The sequence below is a fragment of the Salvelinus alpinus genome, chromosome 25, assembly GCF_045679555.1.
Source record: "Salvelinus alpinus chromosome 25, SLU_Salpinus.1, whole genome shotgun sequence".
NCBI classification, from domain to species: Eukaryota; Metazoa; Chordata; class Actinopteri; order Salmoniformes; family Salmonidae; genus Salvelinus; species Salvelinus alpinus.
The window spans coordinates 13272956-13294053 of NC_092110.1; the positions used below are offsets into that span (position 1 = coordinate 13272956).

At 42.0% G+C, this 21098-nt stretch overlaps 1 protein-coding gene across 1 annotated transcript; it reads left to right on the top strand.

Annotated features, from left to right (window-relative positions):
* Positions 1-906: 906 nt before the first annotated feature.
* LOC139553394 (protein TUNAR-like) lies at positions 907-11217 on the top strand. The gene is made up of 2 exons (XM_071365673.1): positions 907-1832; positions 9246-11217. The coding sequence occupies exons 1-2, from the start codon at positions 1797-1799 to the stop codon at positions 9429-9431; spliced, it is 222 nt and encodes a 73-aa protein (XP_071221774.1). The 5' UTR covers positions 907-1796; the 3' UTR covers positions 9432-11217.
* The last annotated feature ends 9881 nt before the right edge of the window (positions 11218-21098 follow it).

Sequence of the window (21098 nt, forward strand, 5' to 3'; positions counted from 1 at the left end):
TTGCTCATACATGTACAATAAGAGTTGAAATAACATAAATGTTATTTATTAATACATTTTACATGTTTTACTGGTGATCAAAAACACGAGAGATTGACCTTGAATGTCCAAAACCAAAGGCTTTACTTTTCCCATAAACTGTAAACACAGATACACTGAATATTCATCACTGAAGGGACTGTAATATAAATGAGTTAACGAGCAGATACATTGACAGCGTGAATCTGCCTCTGATTTTATGGGAAAGGGGGATGCTGTCTAGCTGATTCACATTTAGTGTCACTATGTATAAGATATGGAGACAGAAGACCCCTTGGTCTTGTGCTCCCATTATGAGCTCATGTGTATCTGTCTCCAACTAGAGATTAAGTGGGACAACTGGAGCAATGGGAGTGTAGGGGAGGGGATGGTGGACTTTAGGAGGGGTTGTTGGGGTTGTCCTGGTGTTGGTTTTGGAACGTTACATCCTCATGGATTTCATGTTTAATCAGCATATCTATTACTGTCTCTGGTCTTTTACAGAGGAGCCTGTTGTGGGGAATGGACAGGAGGGCTCAGTACTCTACTGTGATGTCTCTGAGGCTGTGAGGGGACCATGCTTCTGTCTGTCCATGCAGCCGTAGTTGTGACATACACACACACGCACGCATGCACGCACACACACACTGACATGCACACGCACACACATACACACACACACACGCGCTCCTGCCTTGGTCAGACTTACAGCTGATCCCAGAGTATGTAAATTATGCACACAAACACACACATGCATGTACGTACGCACCCACTCACTCCCTCCAAACAATAGGGAAGACTGTATGGAGGAGACCCTCTCATCTCAGCCCGTCTGTCACAAACGCTTTTTGTCACCAGGCGTTCTGTGGTTCCCCTGAGCTGGTTGCCAGGCAACCCCGGCTGCATTAATACTGTATGAGCGGAAGAGCAGGGGAAGCCTCTTGCCTCTAGAGCATGGCAACCGCTCCGACCACATCGGCGTGAGTATGAGACTGAGTCCCTCGCTCACAGCGCCCGCTCTTATAGCCGTCCAGCTCAAACACACACTGTTCAGTAGACAGCAAGGGAAACACTCAGCCACTGGAGCAGAGGAACGGGAAAAGCCTGGTTAGGTTGCTAATCATTTCCAGGGTGGAATCCACTTTCTGAAATCAGAAGTTGTATCTTGATAATTTTTTTACCTTAAAATTGAAAATCCAGGATAGGACATCAGCTGAAAGTGTTTTAAATTGCTAAGTTGCATGAGCCAAAGTTTGGCAGTGTAAATTAATCTTTAAAAAGGAAAGTCAAGTTGCAGGTTGATGTGTACAGTACTCTGATGTGAGAAAGAAGACTAAAGTCTTTGGTGGGATCAACTGGGGTTTGCAAAGCAAAAAGAAGTGAGATGGAATTATATACATGAAACCGCTTCCCTCCTCACCTGCTCATCATCTGACTCCCCACTTCAACCTGACATCATCTCCCCATCAGAAAAGGAGTGGAGTGGAGAAGAGGAGAGCACAACTGCTCCAGCTCCAGCTCATCAAGGCTGAGGAGGAGAAACTGACCACAAAGCAAACTTGGTCACTACTGAGATGCAACTTGGGGAGGAAACGCTCAACTGCCGCGGGGTACGACATCCGACGAAAGAAGCCTTTGAATTGGACAATCTGGAAGACGAGACAGCCCTCTCCCTCGGATCCCGTGCCTCTCCACTGCCAAAGGATGAGAGGTGCCGACTTTTCCCTTAGTTGCCAGGGATATCTGTGCACTACGGAAAGGCAAACAACCCCTCAAGCATGTCCAATGCTATGTTCCTCCTGATGCTCTGCAAGGTAAGTTATCTGCAAAATTCTCACCCTTATTCGTATGCAGTCAACTGGGGTTACCATAGGTCCAGGTGACAGTGCGCTGTGGGGACAAGTGTATATATCTGCTTGTTGACAGCAACAGATTTTCCTATTTTATACAACAGTGTTATAGAAACTTATCAGTAGCCTAGATTTATCATCATGGGTTGTTTTGTAATTTTGCATTTTAACTAGGCAATTGATTAGTTATAATTTTTTTGACTAGAGGAAAATGTTGAAAAGTATAGTCATGGAAATAATAGGGTTTGAATCTTTTCAGGCAAGGTGTTAACTTATTCATGTCTGGAGGTAAAGAACAAAGCTGAGATTTGAGATTCATAAAAGTATGAATCCCCCATTAAATAGTGTTTTATGATAATTGCACCTCTTCTTTAGAGTATGACATTCTTAAACTTTTCCTCTTGAGGATATTGGGATATTGTTCTTTCACCATGCGGAATTTTCTAATTATTGAAATGAAGTGCTAGATGTACTGTACTGTACATGACACATTAGAAGATAATGTATCACAAACTCTTTATTTTTCTTTGTTGCTAGTTTTACATTAGCACAGATAATATATAATTTGGTCAAGATCGATATCTGTGGTGTTGCTTTGTAAAATTAAAAGGTAATAGCTGTCTTAATAACTGGGTGGTCAATCGTAAAGAGTAAAGTTTAAATCAAGAAAATCAAGAAAAAAGATTCAATGTGCTTCATATAGAGATTGTGTGTGTGCGGAGTTGTCAAATCAAATCTAATCTAATGTTATTGGTCACATACACGTGTTTAGCAGATGTTATTACGGGTGTAGCGAAATGCTTGTGCATCTAGCGCCGACAGTGCAGTAATATCTAACAAATGACACAACATATACCCCATACACATGAATCTAAGTAGGAATGAATTAAGACTATATACATATTGACGAGCGATGTCAGAGCGGAACGGACTAAGATACAGTAGAATAGTATAGAATACAGTATATACATATGAGATGAGTAATGCCAGATATGTAAACATTATTAAGTGGATGAGATACTGTAGAATAGTATAGAAAACAGGATATAAATATGAGATGAGTAATGCAAGATATGTAAACATTAAGTGACTAAGATCCCGTAGAATAGTATAGAATACAGTATTTACATATGAGATGAGTAATGCAAGATATGTAAACATTAAGTGACTAAGATCCCGTAGAATAGTATAGAATACAGTATTTACATATGAGATGAGTAATGCCAGATATGTAAACCTTATCAAAGTGACTACCTATCAAAGTGTTCCATTCCTTAAAGTGGCCAGTGATTTCTAGTCTATGTATATAGGCAGCAGCCTCTAATGTGTTAGTGAATGCTGTTTAACAGTCTGATGGCCTTGAGATAGAAGCTGTTTTTCAGTCTCTCGGTCCCAGCTTTGATGCACCTGTACTGACCTCGCCTTCTGGATTATAAAGGGGTGAACAGGCCGTGGCTCGGGTGGTTAATGTCTTTGATGATCTTTTTGGCCTTCCTTTGACATCGGGTGGTGTAGATGTCCTGGAGGGCGGGTAGTTTGCCACCGGTAATGCGTTGGGCAGACCGTGAATGCGTGTACATGTGTAGTTTTATGTACTGTATGCATGTGTGTGTATGTGTGTGTCCAAAAATTTGAGGGGGCACAAAGTACGTCAGGGTGGCTGGAGGGTGATCCGGAGGTAGGAGAATTTTGCATTTTTCAAACATCTGAAAAAACAGTTTACTGCAATCTATAGCCATAATCATTATGCTTAATAATTCTATGTAAAAAATATGTATCTTTTTCTGCATATCTAAGCATACCTCTTAGATATGCTGTATGTATCCTTCTGACTGGTGGTTCTTTTTTTAAAGAAACTAAATATGCTTCTCTGCATCTCTACTAAAATCTAGGTAAAATAACTAAAGGAATGTCAGTCTTATTCAGTACATTTTGTTATTGCTTGCTTTTCTAAAGTCTACCAACCATGCCATCAGGCATGCCAGCTAAGATAGACAAGCTAGCTACTCTAACTTGATTGATAGCGTGAAATGGCTTCTTGGTAACTACTGAACAAAAATATAAACGCAACATGCAATAATTTCAAAGATTTTACTGAGTTACAGTTCATATAAGGAAATCAGTCAATATAAATACATTCATTAGGCCCTAATCTATGGATTTCACATGACCGGGCAGAGGGCGCAGTTGTGAGGTCGGTTGGACGTACTGACAAATTCTCAAAAATTATGTTGGAGGTGGGTTATGGTAGAGAAATTAACATTAAATTATCTGGCAACAGCTCTGGGGGACATTTCTGCAGTCAGCATGCCAATTGTACACTCACTCAAAACTTGAGACATTTGTGGCATTGTGTCGTGTGAAAAAACGGCACATTTTAGAGTGTCCTTTTATTGTCCCCAGAACAAGGTATACCTGTGTAATGATCATGCTGTTTGATCAGCTTCTTGATATGCCACACCTGTCAAGTGGATGGATTATCTAGGCAAATGAGAAATGCTCACCAACAGGGATGTAAACAAATTTGTGCACAACATTTGAGAGAAATTAGTTTTTTGTGTGTATGGAACATTTTGGGATATTTTATTTCAGCTCATGAAACATGGGACCAACACTTTACATGTTGCATTTTTATTTTTGAGGTTGAGAGATTGGGAACCTACCTGGGCTAGCTAAAGCCAACGTCATAAAATTGCTAGGTGGCTAGTAGAATTAAAGAGAAATAACAACAACAAAATGTTAAGAAAAATGTCTATATTTTTTAGGACAAATCTGAGGGTGCATGTGTCCCTGTGTCCCCTATGGGCATGACGCCGCTGTGTGTGTGTGAATGAGTGTGTGTGTGTGTGTGTGTGTGTGTGTGTGTGTGTGTGTGTGTGTGTGTGTGTGTGTGTGTGTGTGTGTGTGTGTGTGTGTGTGTGTGTGAATGAGTGGGGGGTTGTTGTTTGTTTTAATTCCACATTTAAAACAATGCCAAAAGCAACTCTGCCTGTCAGACCCAGTTAGCATCTGGGAATGTTTGATATGCTCAGAATTATTCAAGAGGCAAAAGGTTTTACTCTTCACTGATCTGCAGACGCTAAACCCGATTAGGTGTAGCTGGAGAGCCTGGATGTGTTGTTCCAGGTACAGTATGAACGTTTCCTTCTTTCCATGGTGATGCTCCATTTATCTCGGCCACGCTTCTGGCTTTTGCTCTGAAATATAGGAACCAGGTGTGAATCATTACTATTTAAACAAGTATATGACCTTAGATGCAAACGCTTATTTGAACAAAAGTCTCTACTTTAGAAATCACATATTCCCTGGGAAATATCATACGGTATTTGGACTGTAACTAGATCTTTTTTTTTTGCATAATGACAATTAACTATAATGGACTGCATTTGATGATATGCACATGTTTTTTCATCCTCTAGTCACAAGTATTTTACTTTGGAAGTCTTCAGAAATGAACTATGCTTAGTGCAACCAGAAATCTGTAATTGTGTGTCGTTTTCTTACTATAAGCGTAAAAATGTGACTACTGAAGTACACAAAGTACACCACCAAAAAAAATCGAACCTTAATTGTTTGTTTGAAAATCACTTTGAGCTGGTGTCTTATCTTCCAATTCCAAACGTAACAGCCATTATGTACTTGGTACTCAAACAATCAGGATACACCCAGGACGAAGACAAAACCTAGGGAGAAGTACCGTAGTGATGAGCTCAGGTGTAAAACAAAGTAAAGATGACATACAGTACCCATGTGGCCATTGAGTAGGGTGCATTGTATAGGCCAAATGTCACAGCTTGCCACACACCTCTCCTGTTGTAAAGCGTGAGGTTTGGACCGGCCAGCTAGCACAGTGGAGGTTTGTATGGAAGGACTCTAGAGCATTTGTTTGAGAGACGAACAGCTGCTCCCTGTGGTAAAGCTGTTTCTCTGCTCCCAGGTTTGGCAGGGACTCCATATCTCTCTCTCCCAAGTGCAGTTTATATCAGCAGCGAGCAGGCGTCTTCATGCATGAGGGCCCATCCAGCAGCATACTACACAATGAGTGCCATTCAGTTTGAGGGAAACCCTGTTTATAGCACTCCCCAAGGCGAGCAATCACAGCCCATTGTTAGAGATCTCAGGTAAAGAAAGCACTCAGCCCACTAGAATGAATCGGTTGGCTTGCTCTTTCCAGGAATATGCATGAATACAAAACATTAAGATAACAAATCATGTTCATATCTGAAGACACTTTCAAGTTGGATTTCTTCTGTTGTCCATCACTTAATTGAATTTGCCTATGCTTACCCAAGTGACATTTGCTGGATAAAACATGCTTCCGAAATGAGTAATTGATGAAGTAATGATTGGTTAATAGTTCTACATTGTTTGAATCGAAAATGGTGAATCATTATAACAGTACCTCTTGCTTTTTCCAATCGATCACAGATGCCACAATATATTACCATACTTGACATACAGTATAGCTTGTTCCACTTCAAGTTGAACTGTCCATTAACCAGAGGCTCAGGAGCTCCCTTTTCCTCAGGTTGGTGCCCTTATAATACCTGGTCAAATCTCTCCCACTCACCTCTCACCCTACTCACTTCACAGACTCTCACTAGACTCTATAATAGAGTAATAAATGTCATGATTCTGACAGGACATTCTCCCTGCCAAACTGTTTGAGGAAGAACTGAAGCAAGATAACGTAAAGGGAAGAATATAGAGGGGCCTGAGAGCCGAGCGAGGACATAACAAAATCTCTCCTCATGCAGACCTGTTCCAAAGGTTACACAAATTTCAATTACACCAATGGAGGATTTGCAAATGAGCCTTAATAATCTGGATGTCGCAGATGTTAATTATAGCAAACAATCGTGTGAAATTGGATTCATCATCAGCCACAGCAGATGAACTGTTTTCTGTGTTGTAGACATTGTGATGGATGGGTTGCAGACACCAGCTGAATGTTAAACTCTTACTTACGGGGGTTTGCCCTCATATGGATTCAACTCAGACTGTGGTGCGTTTGCTCAAAGCCCCACTGGGAAATTGTCTCCCAGGGAACTGAAAGGAGAATGTGTTTGTCCTGTCAATAACCTATCCTTCAATCCATTTGATTTTGTTTTAATTATTGATGAGGTGTGCCAGAGATGCAATGATATGGCCAACAAATGGATTCCAACTGACAGTGGGTTATGCTAGCTCCTCTCCATGGGACATCCACTACATGACTAAAAGTATGTGGGCACCTGCTCGTCAAACATCTCATTCCAAAATCATGGGCATTAATATGGAGTTTGTCCCCCCCTTGCCGCTATAACAACCTCCACTCTTCTGGGAAGGCTTTCCACTAGATGTTGTAACATTGCTGTGGGGACTTGCTTCCATTCAGCCACAAGAGCATTATTGAGGTTGGTCACTGATGATGGGCAATTAGGCCTGGCTCGCAGTCGGCGTTCCAATTAATCTCAAATGTGTTCGATGGGGTTGAGGTCAGGGCTCTGCGCAAGCCAGTCAAGTTATTTTACACCGATCTCATTTTTTTTTTCCTGTATAGACTTCTTATGGGGCACAGGGGCATTGTCATGCTGAAACAGGAAAGGGCCTTCCCCAAACTGTTGCCACAAAGTTGGAAGCACAGAATAGTCTAGAATTTCATTGTATGCTGTAGCGTTAACATTTCCCTTCACTGGAACTAAGGGGCCTAGCCCAACCCATGAACAACAGCCCAAAACCTCCTTCACCAAACTTTGCAGTTGGCACTATGTATTGGGGCAGGTAGTGTTCTCCTGGCATCCGCCAAACCCAGATTCGTCCGTCGGACTGCCAAATAGTGAAGCGTGATTCATCAATACAGAGAACGCGTTTCCACTGTTTCAGAGTCCAATGGAGGCAAACTTTCCACCACTCCAGCCGACGCTTGGCATTGCGCATGGTAATCTTAGGCTTGTGTGCGGCTGCTTGTCCATGGAAACCCATTTCATGAAGCTCCCGACTAACAATTATTGTGCTGACGTTGCTTCCAGAGGAAGTTTGGAACTCGGTAGTGAGTGTTGCAACCAAAGACAGCCATTTTTTATGCCCTACACGCTTCAGCACTCGGTGGTCGCGTTCTGTGAACCACTTCACGCCTGAGCCATTGTTTCTCCTAGACGTTTTCACCTCACAATAACAGTACTTACAGTTGACCGGGGCAGCTCTACCAGGGCAGAAATTTGACGAACTGACTTGTTGGAAAGGTGGAATCCTATGACGGTGCCACGTTGAAAGTCACTGAGCTCTTCAGTAAGGCCATTCTACTGCCAATGTTTCTCTATGGAGATTGCATGGCTTTGTGCTCAATTTTATACACCCATCAGCAACAGGTGTGGCTGAAATATTAGAATCAACTAATTTGAAGGGGTGTCCACATACTTTTATATATATAGTATACCATAATACAGATCAACTGAAAACTAGGCTCAACATTTTAAGCAGGGGCATAAAGCAGGGGCATAAAGCAGGGGCATAAAGCAGGGGCATAAAGCAGAGGCATAAATGCTCCAAATATTTCATTTGAATCATACTTTTGAAGTTATCAAAAAGATAATAATAATCGCCACACCAACCACGGCTTATAGCAGGTGGTCTTTCTATTTCTACTGTGCATGAGTTTTCATGCTTTGACAGTTACAAGTGTACATATTAAAACCACGGAACCGTTAGAGGAGCAAACTTTGGTCCTCTGGGTCGTGTCCGGAAGCCAACCTGGCTGCTCCTACTGTGGGCTGACAACAGGCACCACAGACCTGGCTAATGCGGAAGACACATTTCAGTCAAATGCATTCAGTTGTACAACTAACTAGGTATCCCCCTTTCCCTTAATGTACGCTTCATAACCCATAAGCCATATAGAGACATAAATGCAAGTGTGGCGAGTAATTTCATCCCGTGAGCCATTCGCACGATGACCAGTGTGTCAATCAAGATGGTATAGGGCAGCTAGTGTGTCAGTTCAATCATCTTGTGCAATCCGCTGAGATAGGCTTCTTTTTTTGTAAAGCAATTTGTTTATTTTCAAGTCTTGCCTATTAAAGATTTCTAATAACATATTAGTTTCTCTGCTCCAAATAATTTCCAAAAGTCAGTTGATCTGTGTGTGCATGTTCCTTATAGCTTGCTACTACTATGTCTCAGCTGCCAACGTATAACAGACGAATCCCTGGCTGTGACCCCACTCTCTGAGGGTATCTCAGGGGGAGTGGGATATTCAAAAAATACATTTCCATTTCACACCACACACTTGTACAGGTTACACACTTAAACATGTTTGAAACAGGACAAATATAAGAGTCCCCTATTTGACCTTATTGTTGATGTATTTATTGATTTTGTGTTTCTATTATTTTCCAGACTGGTCTGAGAGGGAAACTGCAGACCTTTCCTGGGAAAATGGTAAACACTGCCATCTGTGATGAAGAAACTGGAATGCAAGACAAGGAAGGTACAGAGGAGTCCATTCTGGCCATGCTTGGGATCATCGGCACCATTCTCAACCTGGTAGTCATCATCTTTGTCTACATCTACACCACGTTGTGACTGTGATAAAAATACATTCCTATCGTTTGCATTGAACAGCACAGCAGACCTACCGGCCGCAGCCATGTTATTCGGCTGGGAGTTGGGTCTGTTCCGAGGCGGTGCCGTGTTGTCGATGGACATTCCCATCGTTCAAAGGCATCTAAGACTGTGTGATTACCGCGACGCATGTAACCTACGGCAGCGTCATCGAGCGGTGTTGAGACTATGTTTACGGGAGACTGGACCGTTCCTATGGGGCCTTTGTCTGGGCCGTCAGTATCATCCCGAGTCTCTGATACTACTTTGACGTTTTAACCTGTAAATATGCATGAGGCTAGCGCGAGCCACTTGGTAAGTCAGCTCTCGAGATCCAGTTTTCTTACACAGGTGCCAAGACAAGGAGAAAGTTGTAAAAAAAAAGGCCTGATAAACATTTTGATATGAAAAAGGGGAAAGCATGATAATCATACCCTCAGAATGAACAGATTACATTGAAACTGTAGACTGGAGAAGAGTCATGTACATTATGATCAAATTGATAGTTGATAGTTGAGAACTCTATTTACACGAGTACTATCATATTGTTAAAAATTATGTTTACAGAAAAATACTTTGAACTGAGTGTGTTTAGTGGGTAGGTGGTAGCAATGTGCAAGTCAACCTAAGTTTATGATGGTTCTATACTATTTATTGTTGTGTTCTGATTTCTATTTTCAGGTAAATATATTTTGGACCCTGTTACTTTACATCATTCTTTTATTGTACGTACAGTGATAGAAAAGGAGGCAACTGGGTTTTGTCTATCTGCTTTTTGGCACTAGCAAAATGGGAAATCTAAGACTTCTTGTTAGTGTTGCTGAGAGAAATATTTTCAGGAGTATCAAGAATCCAAGTGAATTAAATTATGTTTAGTTTTGTTTTCTGGAGGTGGGTATTTGGTGAACTAGGGGGTAGCATCAAATATGATCACAAATGTGTGATCTGCATGCGTCACGATATAGTATTAAAAAGCTAATTTAAAATGGTAATATGGGAGAAAATAGTATTGTTGTAAACTTTATCTAAATGTATATAGCATTTACTGAGCTTTGACTGAATAGATCCTTTTATTGTTGCCCTCTCCTTCAGGACTGTGCCAAGTAAGTCATCTAACGTAAACTTCTGCATATTAACTGCAATGCCTTGAGATGAGATGTATAGTGAATTTAAAAGCACAATTTGGATATTACTATTCACAGTAAGTACGAATGTATGGGCAAATGTGTGTAAAGTGTATACGCTGTAGCCTACAACCTCTTGTGATTTCAAAAAAAGTGCCTGAGTTCAAGTTCAGTATCTCAATCCCATTGTCCAGATCTCAAAGCAGAAGAAGATAATATGCAAGGGGATCCAGTGGCAAGACAAACCACACAGAACAGAGTCTGCAAAAGTGCTTGGCTAATTAACCTGGATCCAATGGCTATCTAAAACATCTCCAGAACACTGGTAACTAATTACAGATGATCCTATCTCGTTGTATTATGATATCCTCCAACTTTGTCTACTCTTGATTTCCCTGTAAGGAGCCATTCGAAAAGGTTCGGAATTACTCCCAAAGGTGACTGGCTCCTGTTTCTATTCCTCCAGACATAGCAGATAGTTGGAGGAGGTACAGTAGTGTAGTAAGTACATGGACAGTGTTGAGAATGTATTTCAGATTTGTAATTGAATTGTAAGTCCTTGCCTTTCTGTTTCTGTTTATATTCTTGTGTAATTTAAATGCCTAGTGAAACCATATGTTATTAAATGGAGTTTCATAGCATTGCATGGGTCTCAGTAACCATGAGCATTATTTTATTAACCTTTGACTTGATATTATAAAATCCCAGATTTAAGCTTTTATCAGATAATTCTATTTTTATGTAGTTGTATGCTTATCTTTGAATTCTCAGAGCCAGTTTTCCAGACTCCTGGACTAAAAAGCATGCTCAATGAAAATGTGTGCTTCTTAGTCCAGGATTAGTCTTAATCTGGGTCTGGGAAACTGGCCCACAAAGCCTATTATACATAGTTTGATGGGTAATACTGGAAGTAAAAAGAAAAATACTTCAATCTTATCTTCCTATTATTTTTTCCATGTCTAAGATAGTTTTTAAGCTTGCTGTTTTGTTAAAAATAATTCAATAAAACCTATTCAAAAATATATTATGAAATTACACACAGTGTTGCCTTAAATGTCTTCAGTCAGACTTATATTTAGTAACTCTCATAAGTCGTATGAGTTTCCGACATTCCTCGAAGTTGAGAGATTTAGTGATGGGAAATTTGGGAAATAATTTACACCTGAATATGAAAAGGCACTCACAATCACTCACAACAGAGAGCTTTGAAGAAATAACTGATTTTACACTGACAGTCAGACAGAGATAAATACACTGCTTTCAAGTGAGGAAGAAACATTTCATTTAGAGTTAACAGTGTTTCTTCTCCGTCAAATTCCAAATCAAACTGAAAGACAGAAAACAAGAAATTAACACAAAGCACGGCGGACAAAGGGACCAAAACTAAATCATCCTAAACAAGTTTATTTTTATTCCGTCTCCTCGTTGTTTGAACGATCATATATGTTTTGAAATAATTTCTCCCTCCATTAGGAATCCACTGGAATTCCAAACAGACTGAAAAAAAGACAGATTAAATCCACATTTCTTATACATATTGGATTAGGCAACGAACCAAGTAAACAGTGTTGTTTGAAGATGCACAGCTGCTTAAATTCAACCAAGCCCAGGAGCCCGCTTTAAGCTATTGTTTCACCTGGATACAGCAGCCAACACACCCTCAGATCATTTCCCTTTGAAGCCAAGAGATGCTTACTGCAATGTACCAGAGAGAACTGATTCAATCAAGGTCATTGTCCATGAAAGCATACAGGCTCTATATAAAGGATGCACTGAACATTTTCTTTATGTTATAATCTGGATGTTCAAATGTTAGGTTGGATAATATATTTAACAAACAAACATACCAACAACAAGATACTGTATGCAGAGTAGGGCTGGGAATTGCCAGGGAACTCACTATACGATATTATCACCACACTTAGTGCCGATAAGATACTGCATGCATTGCCATTCTCACTGTGTACAGTATATGTATTGCGATACGATACTGTGACTTTATTGTGATTCGATGTTCCAAACATATTGCTCACCATATGTCTGCTGCAGAGGGACAAGAGAGAGACAGAGAAAACGAGGTTTGATCAGTCATGGAAATAAAAGTGCTGAAAACAAATTGGTTTCCTATTTAAAAAGAAGTTGGAGAACAAGCTATATAAGAAAATGTTTTGGTGCAGGTACAGTCAGTTAGCGCAAAACTAATATTAAAGATGGACAGCAGCTACAGTATATTTATTAATGCATTATATTACCATCTCTTATTCACTAGAGGTTCAACCCAAACTTTAGAGCTGCTTCACAAAATGAATTATTCCAATAACAGCAAGCTGGGGTCAAAATGTTAACTATTTTGAGTTATTCTCTGCCAAATTGTAAACACTACATAACAATGCAGGCATATAAAAATTCAGTATCCATACTTCAACAAGACATATCACACTGAGACAGCTTCAGCTTATACTCTGTCTCTCAAATGATTATTCTCAACAAGAAATAGGGTCAAATGTGTCATCTGCCCAAGGCACGGCCCCAATGAACCTCAATAAAAACAATGCACAGACAACAACAGGATTATACACTGTTTGGGATCCATATTAATCACGTTATTCCACCTCTTTAGGTGACAGAAAAGAGGATTCAGTAATACTGCCATTTTTTTATGAAGCACATACCCTTGTCAAATCAAGCTCAGATGTTTCCAAGTCAAATGGTGAGCATATTCAAAGTAATTTGCATTCAGTGCAATATTATGACAGGCTATAACGAGTTGAGTTGCATAATCCCACAGAGGTAAGAAGTGGTGGTAATCCAGCCCAGATCATTTTGCTTGATTCAGCTTCAGAGTTCACCTTCTGCTCTCATTCTGAAGGCTTGTTCCCTGAAGCAGGCTGTCGCAGGTATTCAAGCCTCTCTCATTCTGAGTATGCAAACACACAGGGACTGTACACTCTTAGAAAAAAGGGATCCAAAAGAGTTATTTGGCCATCCCCAAAGGATAACCCTTTTTGGTTCCAGTTAGAACTCTTTCAGTTTCCATGTAGAAACCTCTGTGGAAAGGGTTCTACATGGACCTGAAAGGGTTCTACCTGGAACAAAAAAGTGTAATAAACAGATAATAATAATAAACAGATAATTAACAGAAGCAGCAGCGTATGTGACGAGTCAAAAACAGTTAGTGCAAAAATGGTCAAGGCAGATAGTCTGGGTAGCTATTTAATTAACTATTTAATTAACTATTTAGCAGTTTTAAGCTTCGGGGAAGAAGCTATTCAGGGTCCTGTTGGTTCCAAACTTGGTGCCTCGGTACCACTTGCTGTGCAGTAGCAGAGAGAACAGTCTATGACTTGGGTGGCTGGAGTCTTTGACAATTTTTAGGGCATTTCTCTGACACCGCCTGGTTTAGAGGTCCTAGATGGCAGGGAGCTTGGCCCCATTGATGTACTGGGCCATACGCACTACCCTCTGTAGTGCTTTGTAGTTGGATACCAAGCAGTTCCCATACCAAGCGGTGATGCAGCCAGTCAAGATATTCTCGATGGTGCAGCTGTATAACTTTGTGAGGATCTGAGGTGCCCACGCCAAATCTTTTCAGGTTCCTGAGGGTGAAGAGGTGTTGTCGTGTTCTCTTCACAACTGTGTTGGTGTGTGTGGATCATGATAGATCCTTACTGATGTGGAAAGGAGGAACTTGAAGCTCTCGACCCGCTCTACTACACCCCTTTGATTTGAATGGGGGCGTGCTCGGCCCGCCGTTTCCTGTAGTCAACGATCAGCTCCTTTGTCTTGCTGACATTGAGGATAGAGCCATCTCATACATACTGCATGCCATCAACAATCATGGCCCCATTGTGTAACAACAAGGTTAGAGTTCACCTAGGAGTCCCCACACAGAGCTTCCCTAGAGCCACACTTTGCTGTATCCCACAATTAATGATTGATGTGAGGGGATTTCCCCAATAGATGTGTCTGTAGATCTGCTGTCACACATGGTGCACATAGCCTATCCAGCCGCCAGCCTGTCTTCTGCTTCTCTAACGTTTATTCATGTATTGAAATAAATCCCTTCTTCAGAACAGGAGCGTGGCTGAAAGCCATGACAAATCCTGATATAAATGTAAAACTCAAGAAGCAAAAGTCCATGTGTCAGGTTTAGTGAAAAAGGTGTCAGATTACAGATAGTCTTTGTAAAGTGAAAACCCAGTGATTCAAATAAATTGATCAAGAGGAGGAAATACTATACATACATCTTTGTAAAGAAAACTCAGATATAATCCTGTACAGGCAGGTAAACATGATAAAGTATGATTTCCAAACAAGCAAATATCATAACATTTGCCATTTTAATAGCATTTGGCAAAGAATATAGCTTTTTACTGCAGACCTCTATCATGGCAATGCCTACATCCATTCTAGTACTGCAGTAATAATGATGGTATTTCAGTTTCAACACATAAAATGTTGACCAGAGAGAAAGTAATGAGGACTTTTCATCACAGGCACCCTGCTGAGTTAAGACTGAACTATGTCGGTATTAAAATCGGTCCCGAGATATCCACCATCCTTTATTAACATGAGACAGGACAAGAGGGAGAGAAAGTCATTAAAAGTAAAAGATGCTTCAAAGTGCTTGTCCCGCGTTTAGGATACAAGCCAAAGATTTTAACTTAAGGCAGGGGTGTCAATCTCATTAATCCCCTGGGGGCCCCATCCGGTCAACAAGGTCTGGAGGGCTGCACTGAAAGTGTGTTATTTCCTCGCCGTCAAAATTTGCTACATTTGTTAAACAAAAAACACTGTTCAGATTAGTTTTTTGTCATTTTAAAGTATTTTGTTAGTCCCCCCATACATTTTTTAAAATTATATTTTTTATAAATTATAATCTATTTTTTCTTCTTTTTTAAAAACTAAAACCGCACATGAGACGGATTGGATCCCCTCGCTGGCCGGATCTGGCCCACAGGCCGTATGTTTGAAACCATTAACTTAAGGGAACAAACATGCTATGTGGTCATCTTTAGATGTAATGGCAAAATGTAGATTTCCGCCTAAATAGACATACCCAAAAGTAAATGCTATTCATATGTAATTGCATGATTCTAACATGCAAAAACTTGGTATATTTGGAAAGAAGACATCTGGGAGATCATGAGGAAAATAGATAGGAGGTACATAGTTCAGAATCCACAAGATCAAGCACACATAAAATAACAATTTATTTATTTATTTATTTTGAAAGTCATCTTTCATTAACAAGCTATGTGAATTATTGATGGCTAGAGCTGGAAACACATCAGATGGATTGCACACATGCAAACAATATCAGTAAAATGTGATTGATAGACCTAACAACTAGAAATGGGCAAATGTTTTCGTAAGGGGTGTCAGGTGTGGTCATGGGACGTTTCCATGTGTCCCCAAACCTCTCCAAAGTGGCATATGTCTATGAATTAGATAATTCCAGTGATATTACATATTTGCAATCCCTAAACACTATTTGTTCAGTATAAAAACACAATTTCTACCATATCAACCTCACTCAAACATTGTGGTGGTGTTATGGAGTATCCAGGGTACATTCAAGTGTCCTTCAAACCTCTCCAAAGTGTCAAAATCTGTCAATTGCACTGTTTTTGCACACTGGATGTAACTAAAAGTTATTGTTCACTATAAAAACAAAAATTTTACAACACCAAACTCTCTCAAACATTGTGGTGGTGTCGGGGGACATACAGGGGATATCTAAACCTAGTCACTCGATGGACATTCACTGTTACCATTAAGTAATACATCATCAGATAACATTGGTAATAGAATAGATCTGTTCCTACCAGCCTCAGGATTAATTTCATACACCCCCCCCCCCCCCCCCATGTAGCTATAGCTCAAACACAGACCAAATCGTAGCTTACCTTGTAAGATGTTTGCTGTTTGGTGAAAACATAGTGTAAAATAAACATTTTGACTCTTGGGGCTGGTGATAAATAACGGTAGATCACAGGCAGACAAATAAGACATCCTCATGATCTGTGGAGTCCTGGCTTTCGGTGTGTATCAACATATTCCGTGTTTATTTCGTTTATGCTTCTCAACGCTAACCAGAATGTGGGTAGAAATGAGGTCATCGGCTCAGCCTGCCCTTATAAATTTGTATGCCATATATGGTAGTAAGTCACACCAAAGATTTGAAGGCACCGATGAATAGCCAAGAAACTCAGCTTTCCGCAGACACCCTGCTTTTGCAGATAGCTGCTACTGTTCTCATACCAGACTGAATTTAATAAAGAAAATCAAATGGGATCCCTAAATATGGGAACTTTACATTTAAGAGGTTAAGGGAACAAACACACTTTGTGGTGATCTTTAGTTCAATGTATGTCATAACTATAAGTTATATGCATGTTTTTAGCTAAACCCTTATAGAAGCGGTATTTGTGTATTTTGTTCTAAAATCATCAAACTAATTGTAAATTATATAAATAGTCATTTGACTCCCTATTTTGGTATTTCAGATGTTTAGAAGTTAACATGTTGCTTTACTGCATAAACACCTGTCAGGCAAATAAAAAGCTGCCAGAGAACGTCCTTAAAAAACACATTGTTCATGCATGCAGTTGTAAAAAGAAAATGCTTTAGAAATGCAGGTTATGACATTCAACTAAGAACAGCTAAACTGGCAAGATACATCAAAGTGGTGCCTTCTTGTCCATTGCAGGAAGGATATGCTAAAACGAGGAGACATTACCTTGACGAAATTACATCCTGGACCTGCAATAAGGCTGAAAGAGGAAATTGAAAGCACTGTATGAAAACTGTTTAGTTTCAGGAAGGCTCTTTTAACATGAGTGATGTCCTGACTACGATTCATTGTACTAATATTTACTTAGAGCCTGGTGGTACAGAACAGCATGATTAAATAGCCTTCTTGTCATCCTTCAGCCTAGTTTTGCTTTTAATCCCAGCAGATCTTCCCAAATGCTGTGTTTGCCAAGTGGAACTTTTTAAGTTGAAAGATTTTCACTTGGGCTACTTGTCGGCATGGAATAAATAGCAATCCCTCAGCTATCGCTTGTTTGCAGTGATCCTGCATTGCCCTCCACCTACATGTGCTTGCAGTACAACCATGCCTGCTTGCATCATGTCTTCATTGTTTTATCTCAGCATATCTCCACTGTACATTAAGTATATTCTTGGATGGATCAAAGTTATGTCTCTATGGTGTATTCCTTAATTGATTTATCTGCAATTTACCTGTCATAGGTATTTTTTACTTTATATTTACAGTTGAAGTCGAAAGTTTACATACACCTAAGCCAAATACATTTAAATTCAGTTTTTCACAATTCCTGACATTTAATCCTAGTAAAAATCCCCTGTCTTAGGCCAGTTAGAATCACCAATTTATTTTAAGAATGTGAAATGTCAGAATAATAGTAGAGAGAATTATTTATTTCAGCTTTAAATTCTTTCATTGCATTCCCAGTGGGTCAGAAGTTTACATACACTCAATTAGTATCTGGTAGCATTGCCTTTAAATTGTTTAACTTGGGTCAAACGTTTCGGGTAGCCTTCCACAAGCTTCACACAATGAGTTGGGTGAATTTTGGCCCATTCCTCCTGAAAGAGCTGGTGTAACTGAGTCAGGTTTGTAGGCCTCCTTGCTCGCACACGCTTTTTCAGTTCAAATGGTCATTGTCCATTTGGAAGACCCATTTGCGACCAAGCTTTACTTCCTGACTGATGTCTTGAGATGTTGCGTCAATATATCCACATAATTTTCCTGCCTCATGATGCCATCTATTTTGTGAAGTGCACCAGTCCCTCCTGCAGCAAAGCACCCCCACAACAAGATGCTGCCACCCCCGTGCTTCATGGTTGGGATGGTGTTCTTCGGCTTGCAAGCCTCCCCCTTTTTCCTCCAAACATAACGATGGTCATTATGGCCAAACAGTTCTATTTTTGTTTCATCAGACCAGAAGACATTTCTCCAAAAAGTATGATCTTTGTCCCCATGTGCAGTTGCAAACTGTAGTCTGGCTTTTTATGGCAGTTTTGGAGCAGTGGCTTCTTCCTTGCTGAGCGGCCTTTCAGGTTATGTCGATATAGGACTCGTTTTACTGTGAATATAGATACTTTTTTTTACCTGTTTCCTCTAGCATCTTCACAAGGTCCTTTGCTGCTGTTCTGGGATTGATTTGCACTTTTCGCACCAAAGTACATCTCTAGGAGACAGAATGCGTCTCCTTCCTGAGTGTCACGTTCCTGACCTGTTTTCCTTGTTTTTGTATGTGTTTAGTTGGTCAAGGCGTGAGTTGGGGTGGGCATTCTATGTTATGTGTTTCTATGTTGGGTTAAATGTGTTGCCTGATATGGTTCTCAATTAGGGGCAGGTGTTTGACGTTTCCTCTGATTGAGAACCATATTAAGGTAGGCTGTTCTCACTGTTTGTTTGTGGGTGATTGTTCCTGTGTTTGTGTCTGTCGCACCACACGGGACTGTTTCGTTTTCGTTCGTTTGGTTAGTCTGTTCCTGTTCATGCGTTCTTCGTGTTTTATTGTAAGTTCACATGTTCAGGTCTGTCTACGTCGTTTTGTTGTTTTGTAATTTTCAAAGTGTTTTTTTGTGTTCGTCTTTGCTTTAATAAATCTTCATTATGTCTTCATACAACGCTGCGTTTTGGTCCGATCCCTACTCCTCCTCTTCAGACGAAGAGGAGGAGAGAAACCGTTACAGAATCACCCACCAACCAAGGACCAAGCGGCGTGGGAGAAAGCAACAGCGATCGCAGGATTTCTGGACATGGGAGGAAATATTGGATGGTAAAGGTCCATGGGCACAGCCAGGAGAATATCGCCGCCCCAAAGCTGAGCTGGAGGCAGCGAAAGCAGAGAGGCGGCGTTTTGAGGAGCTAGCCCAGAAGCAGGAGAAGGATCTGGGCTACACTACGTGGGAGGAGATCGACAGGTGGGCGATCGACCCAAGGAGAGTGCCGGAGCCCGCCTGGGCTAGTAGTGTGGCGAAGTCTAGGGTAGTGTGGCGAAGTCAGGTAGGAGACCAGCGCCAACTTCCCGATCTTACCGTGGAGCGCGAGAGTACGGGCAGACACCGTGTTATGCGGTAGAGCGCACGGTGTCTCCTGTACGTGCATAGCCCGGTGCGGGTTATTCCACCTCCCCGCACTGGCAGGGCTAGATTGAGTATTGAGCCGGATGTCATGAAGCCGGCCCAACGCATCTGGCCTCCAGTGCGTCTCCTCGGGCCGGCATACATGGCACCAGCCTTACGCATGGTGTCCCCGGTTCGCCTACATAGCCCAGTGCGGGTTATTCCACCTCCCCGCACTGGTCGGGCTACGGGGAGCATACAACCAGGTAAGGTTGGGCAGGCTCAGTGCTCAAGGGAGCCAGTACGCCTGCATGGTCCGGTATATCCGGCGCCACCTCCCCGCCCCAGCCCAGTACCACCAGTGCTTACACCACGCACCAGGCTTCCTGTGCGTCTCCAGAGCCCTGTTCTTCCTCCACGCACTAGCCCTATGGTGCGTGTCTTCAGCCCGGTACCACCAGTTCCGGCACCACGCACCAAGCCTCCTGTGCGTCTCCAGAGCCCTGTTCCTCCTCCACGCACTAGCCCTGTGGTGCGTGTCTCCAGCCTAGTACCTCCAGTTCCGGTACCACGCACCAAGCCTCCTGTGCGCCTCCAGAGTCCTGTGCGTCCTGTTGCTGCTCCCCGCACTAGCCTGAAGGTGCGTGTCCTTAGCCCGGTACCTCCAGTTCCGGCACCACGCACCAGGCCTACAGTGCGCCTCAGCCGGCCAGAGTCTGCCGTCTGCCAAGTGCCGCCTAAACTGCCCGTCTGTCCTGAGCCTTCAAAGCCGCCCGTCTGTACTGAACCTGCAAAGCCGCCCGTCTGTACTGAGCCTTCAAAGCCGCCCGTCTGTCATGAGCCTTCAGAGCCGTCTGCCAGACAGGAGCCGCTAGAGCCGTCCGCCAGACAGGAGCCGCTAGAGCCTTCCGCCAGACAGGAGCCGCTAGAGCCTTCCGCCAGACATGAGCAGCCAGAGCCGCCAGCCAGCCATGAGCAGCCAGAGCCGCCAGCCAGCCATGAGCAGCCAGAGCCGCCAGCCAGCCATGAGCAGCCAGAGCCGCTAGCCAGCCATGAGCAGCCAGAGCCGCCAGCCAGCCATGAAGAGCCAGAGCCGTCAGCCAGCCATGAGCAGCCAGAGCCGCCAGCCAGCCATGAGCAGCCAGAGCCGCCAGCCAGCCATGAGCAGCCAGAGCCGTCAGCCAGCCATGAGCAGCCCCTCTGTTCCTGTTCGTGCGTTCTTCGTGTTTTATTGTAAGTTCACATGTTCAGGTCTGTCTACGTCGTTTTGTTGTTTTGTAATTTTCCAAGTGTTTTTTCGTGTTCGTCTTTGCTTTAATAAATCTTCATTATGTCTTCATACAACGCTGCGTTTTGGTCCGATCCCTACTCCTCCTCTTCAGACGAAGAGGAGGAGAGAAACCGTTACACTGAGCGGTATGAT

Excerpts from the sequence above, each read along its gene's own strand:
- LOC139553394 (XM_071365673.1), top strand. The coding sequence starts at position 1,797 with ATGTCCAATGCTATGTTCCTCCTGATGCTCTGCAAG. Across the intron at positions 1,833-9,245 it reads TCCTCCTGATGCTCTGCAAG|ACTGGTCTGAGAGGGAAACT; the intron begins GTAAGTTATCTG and ends ATTATTTTCCAG.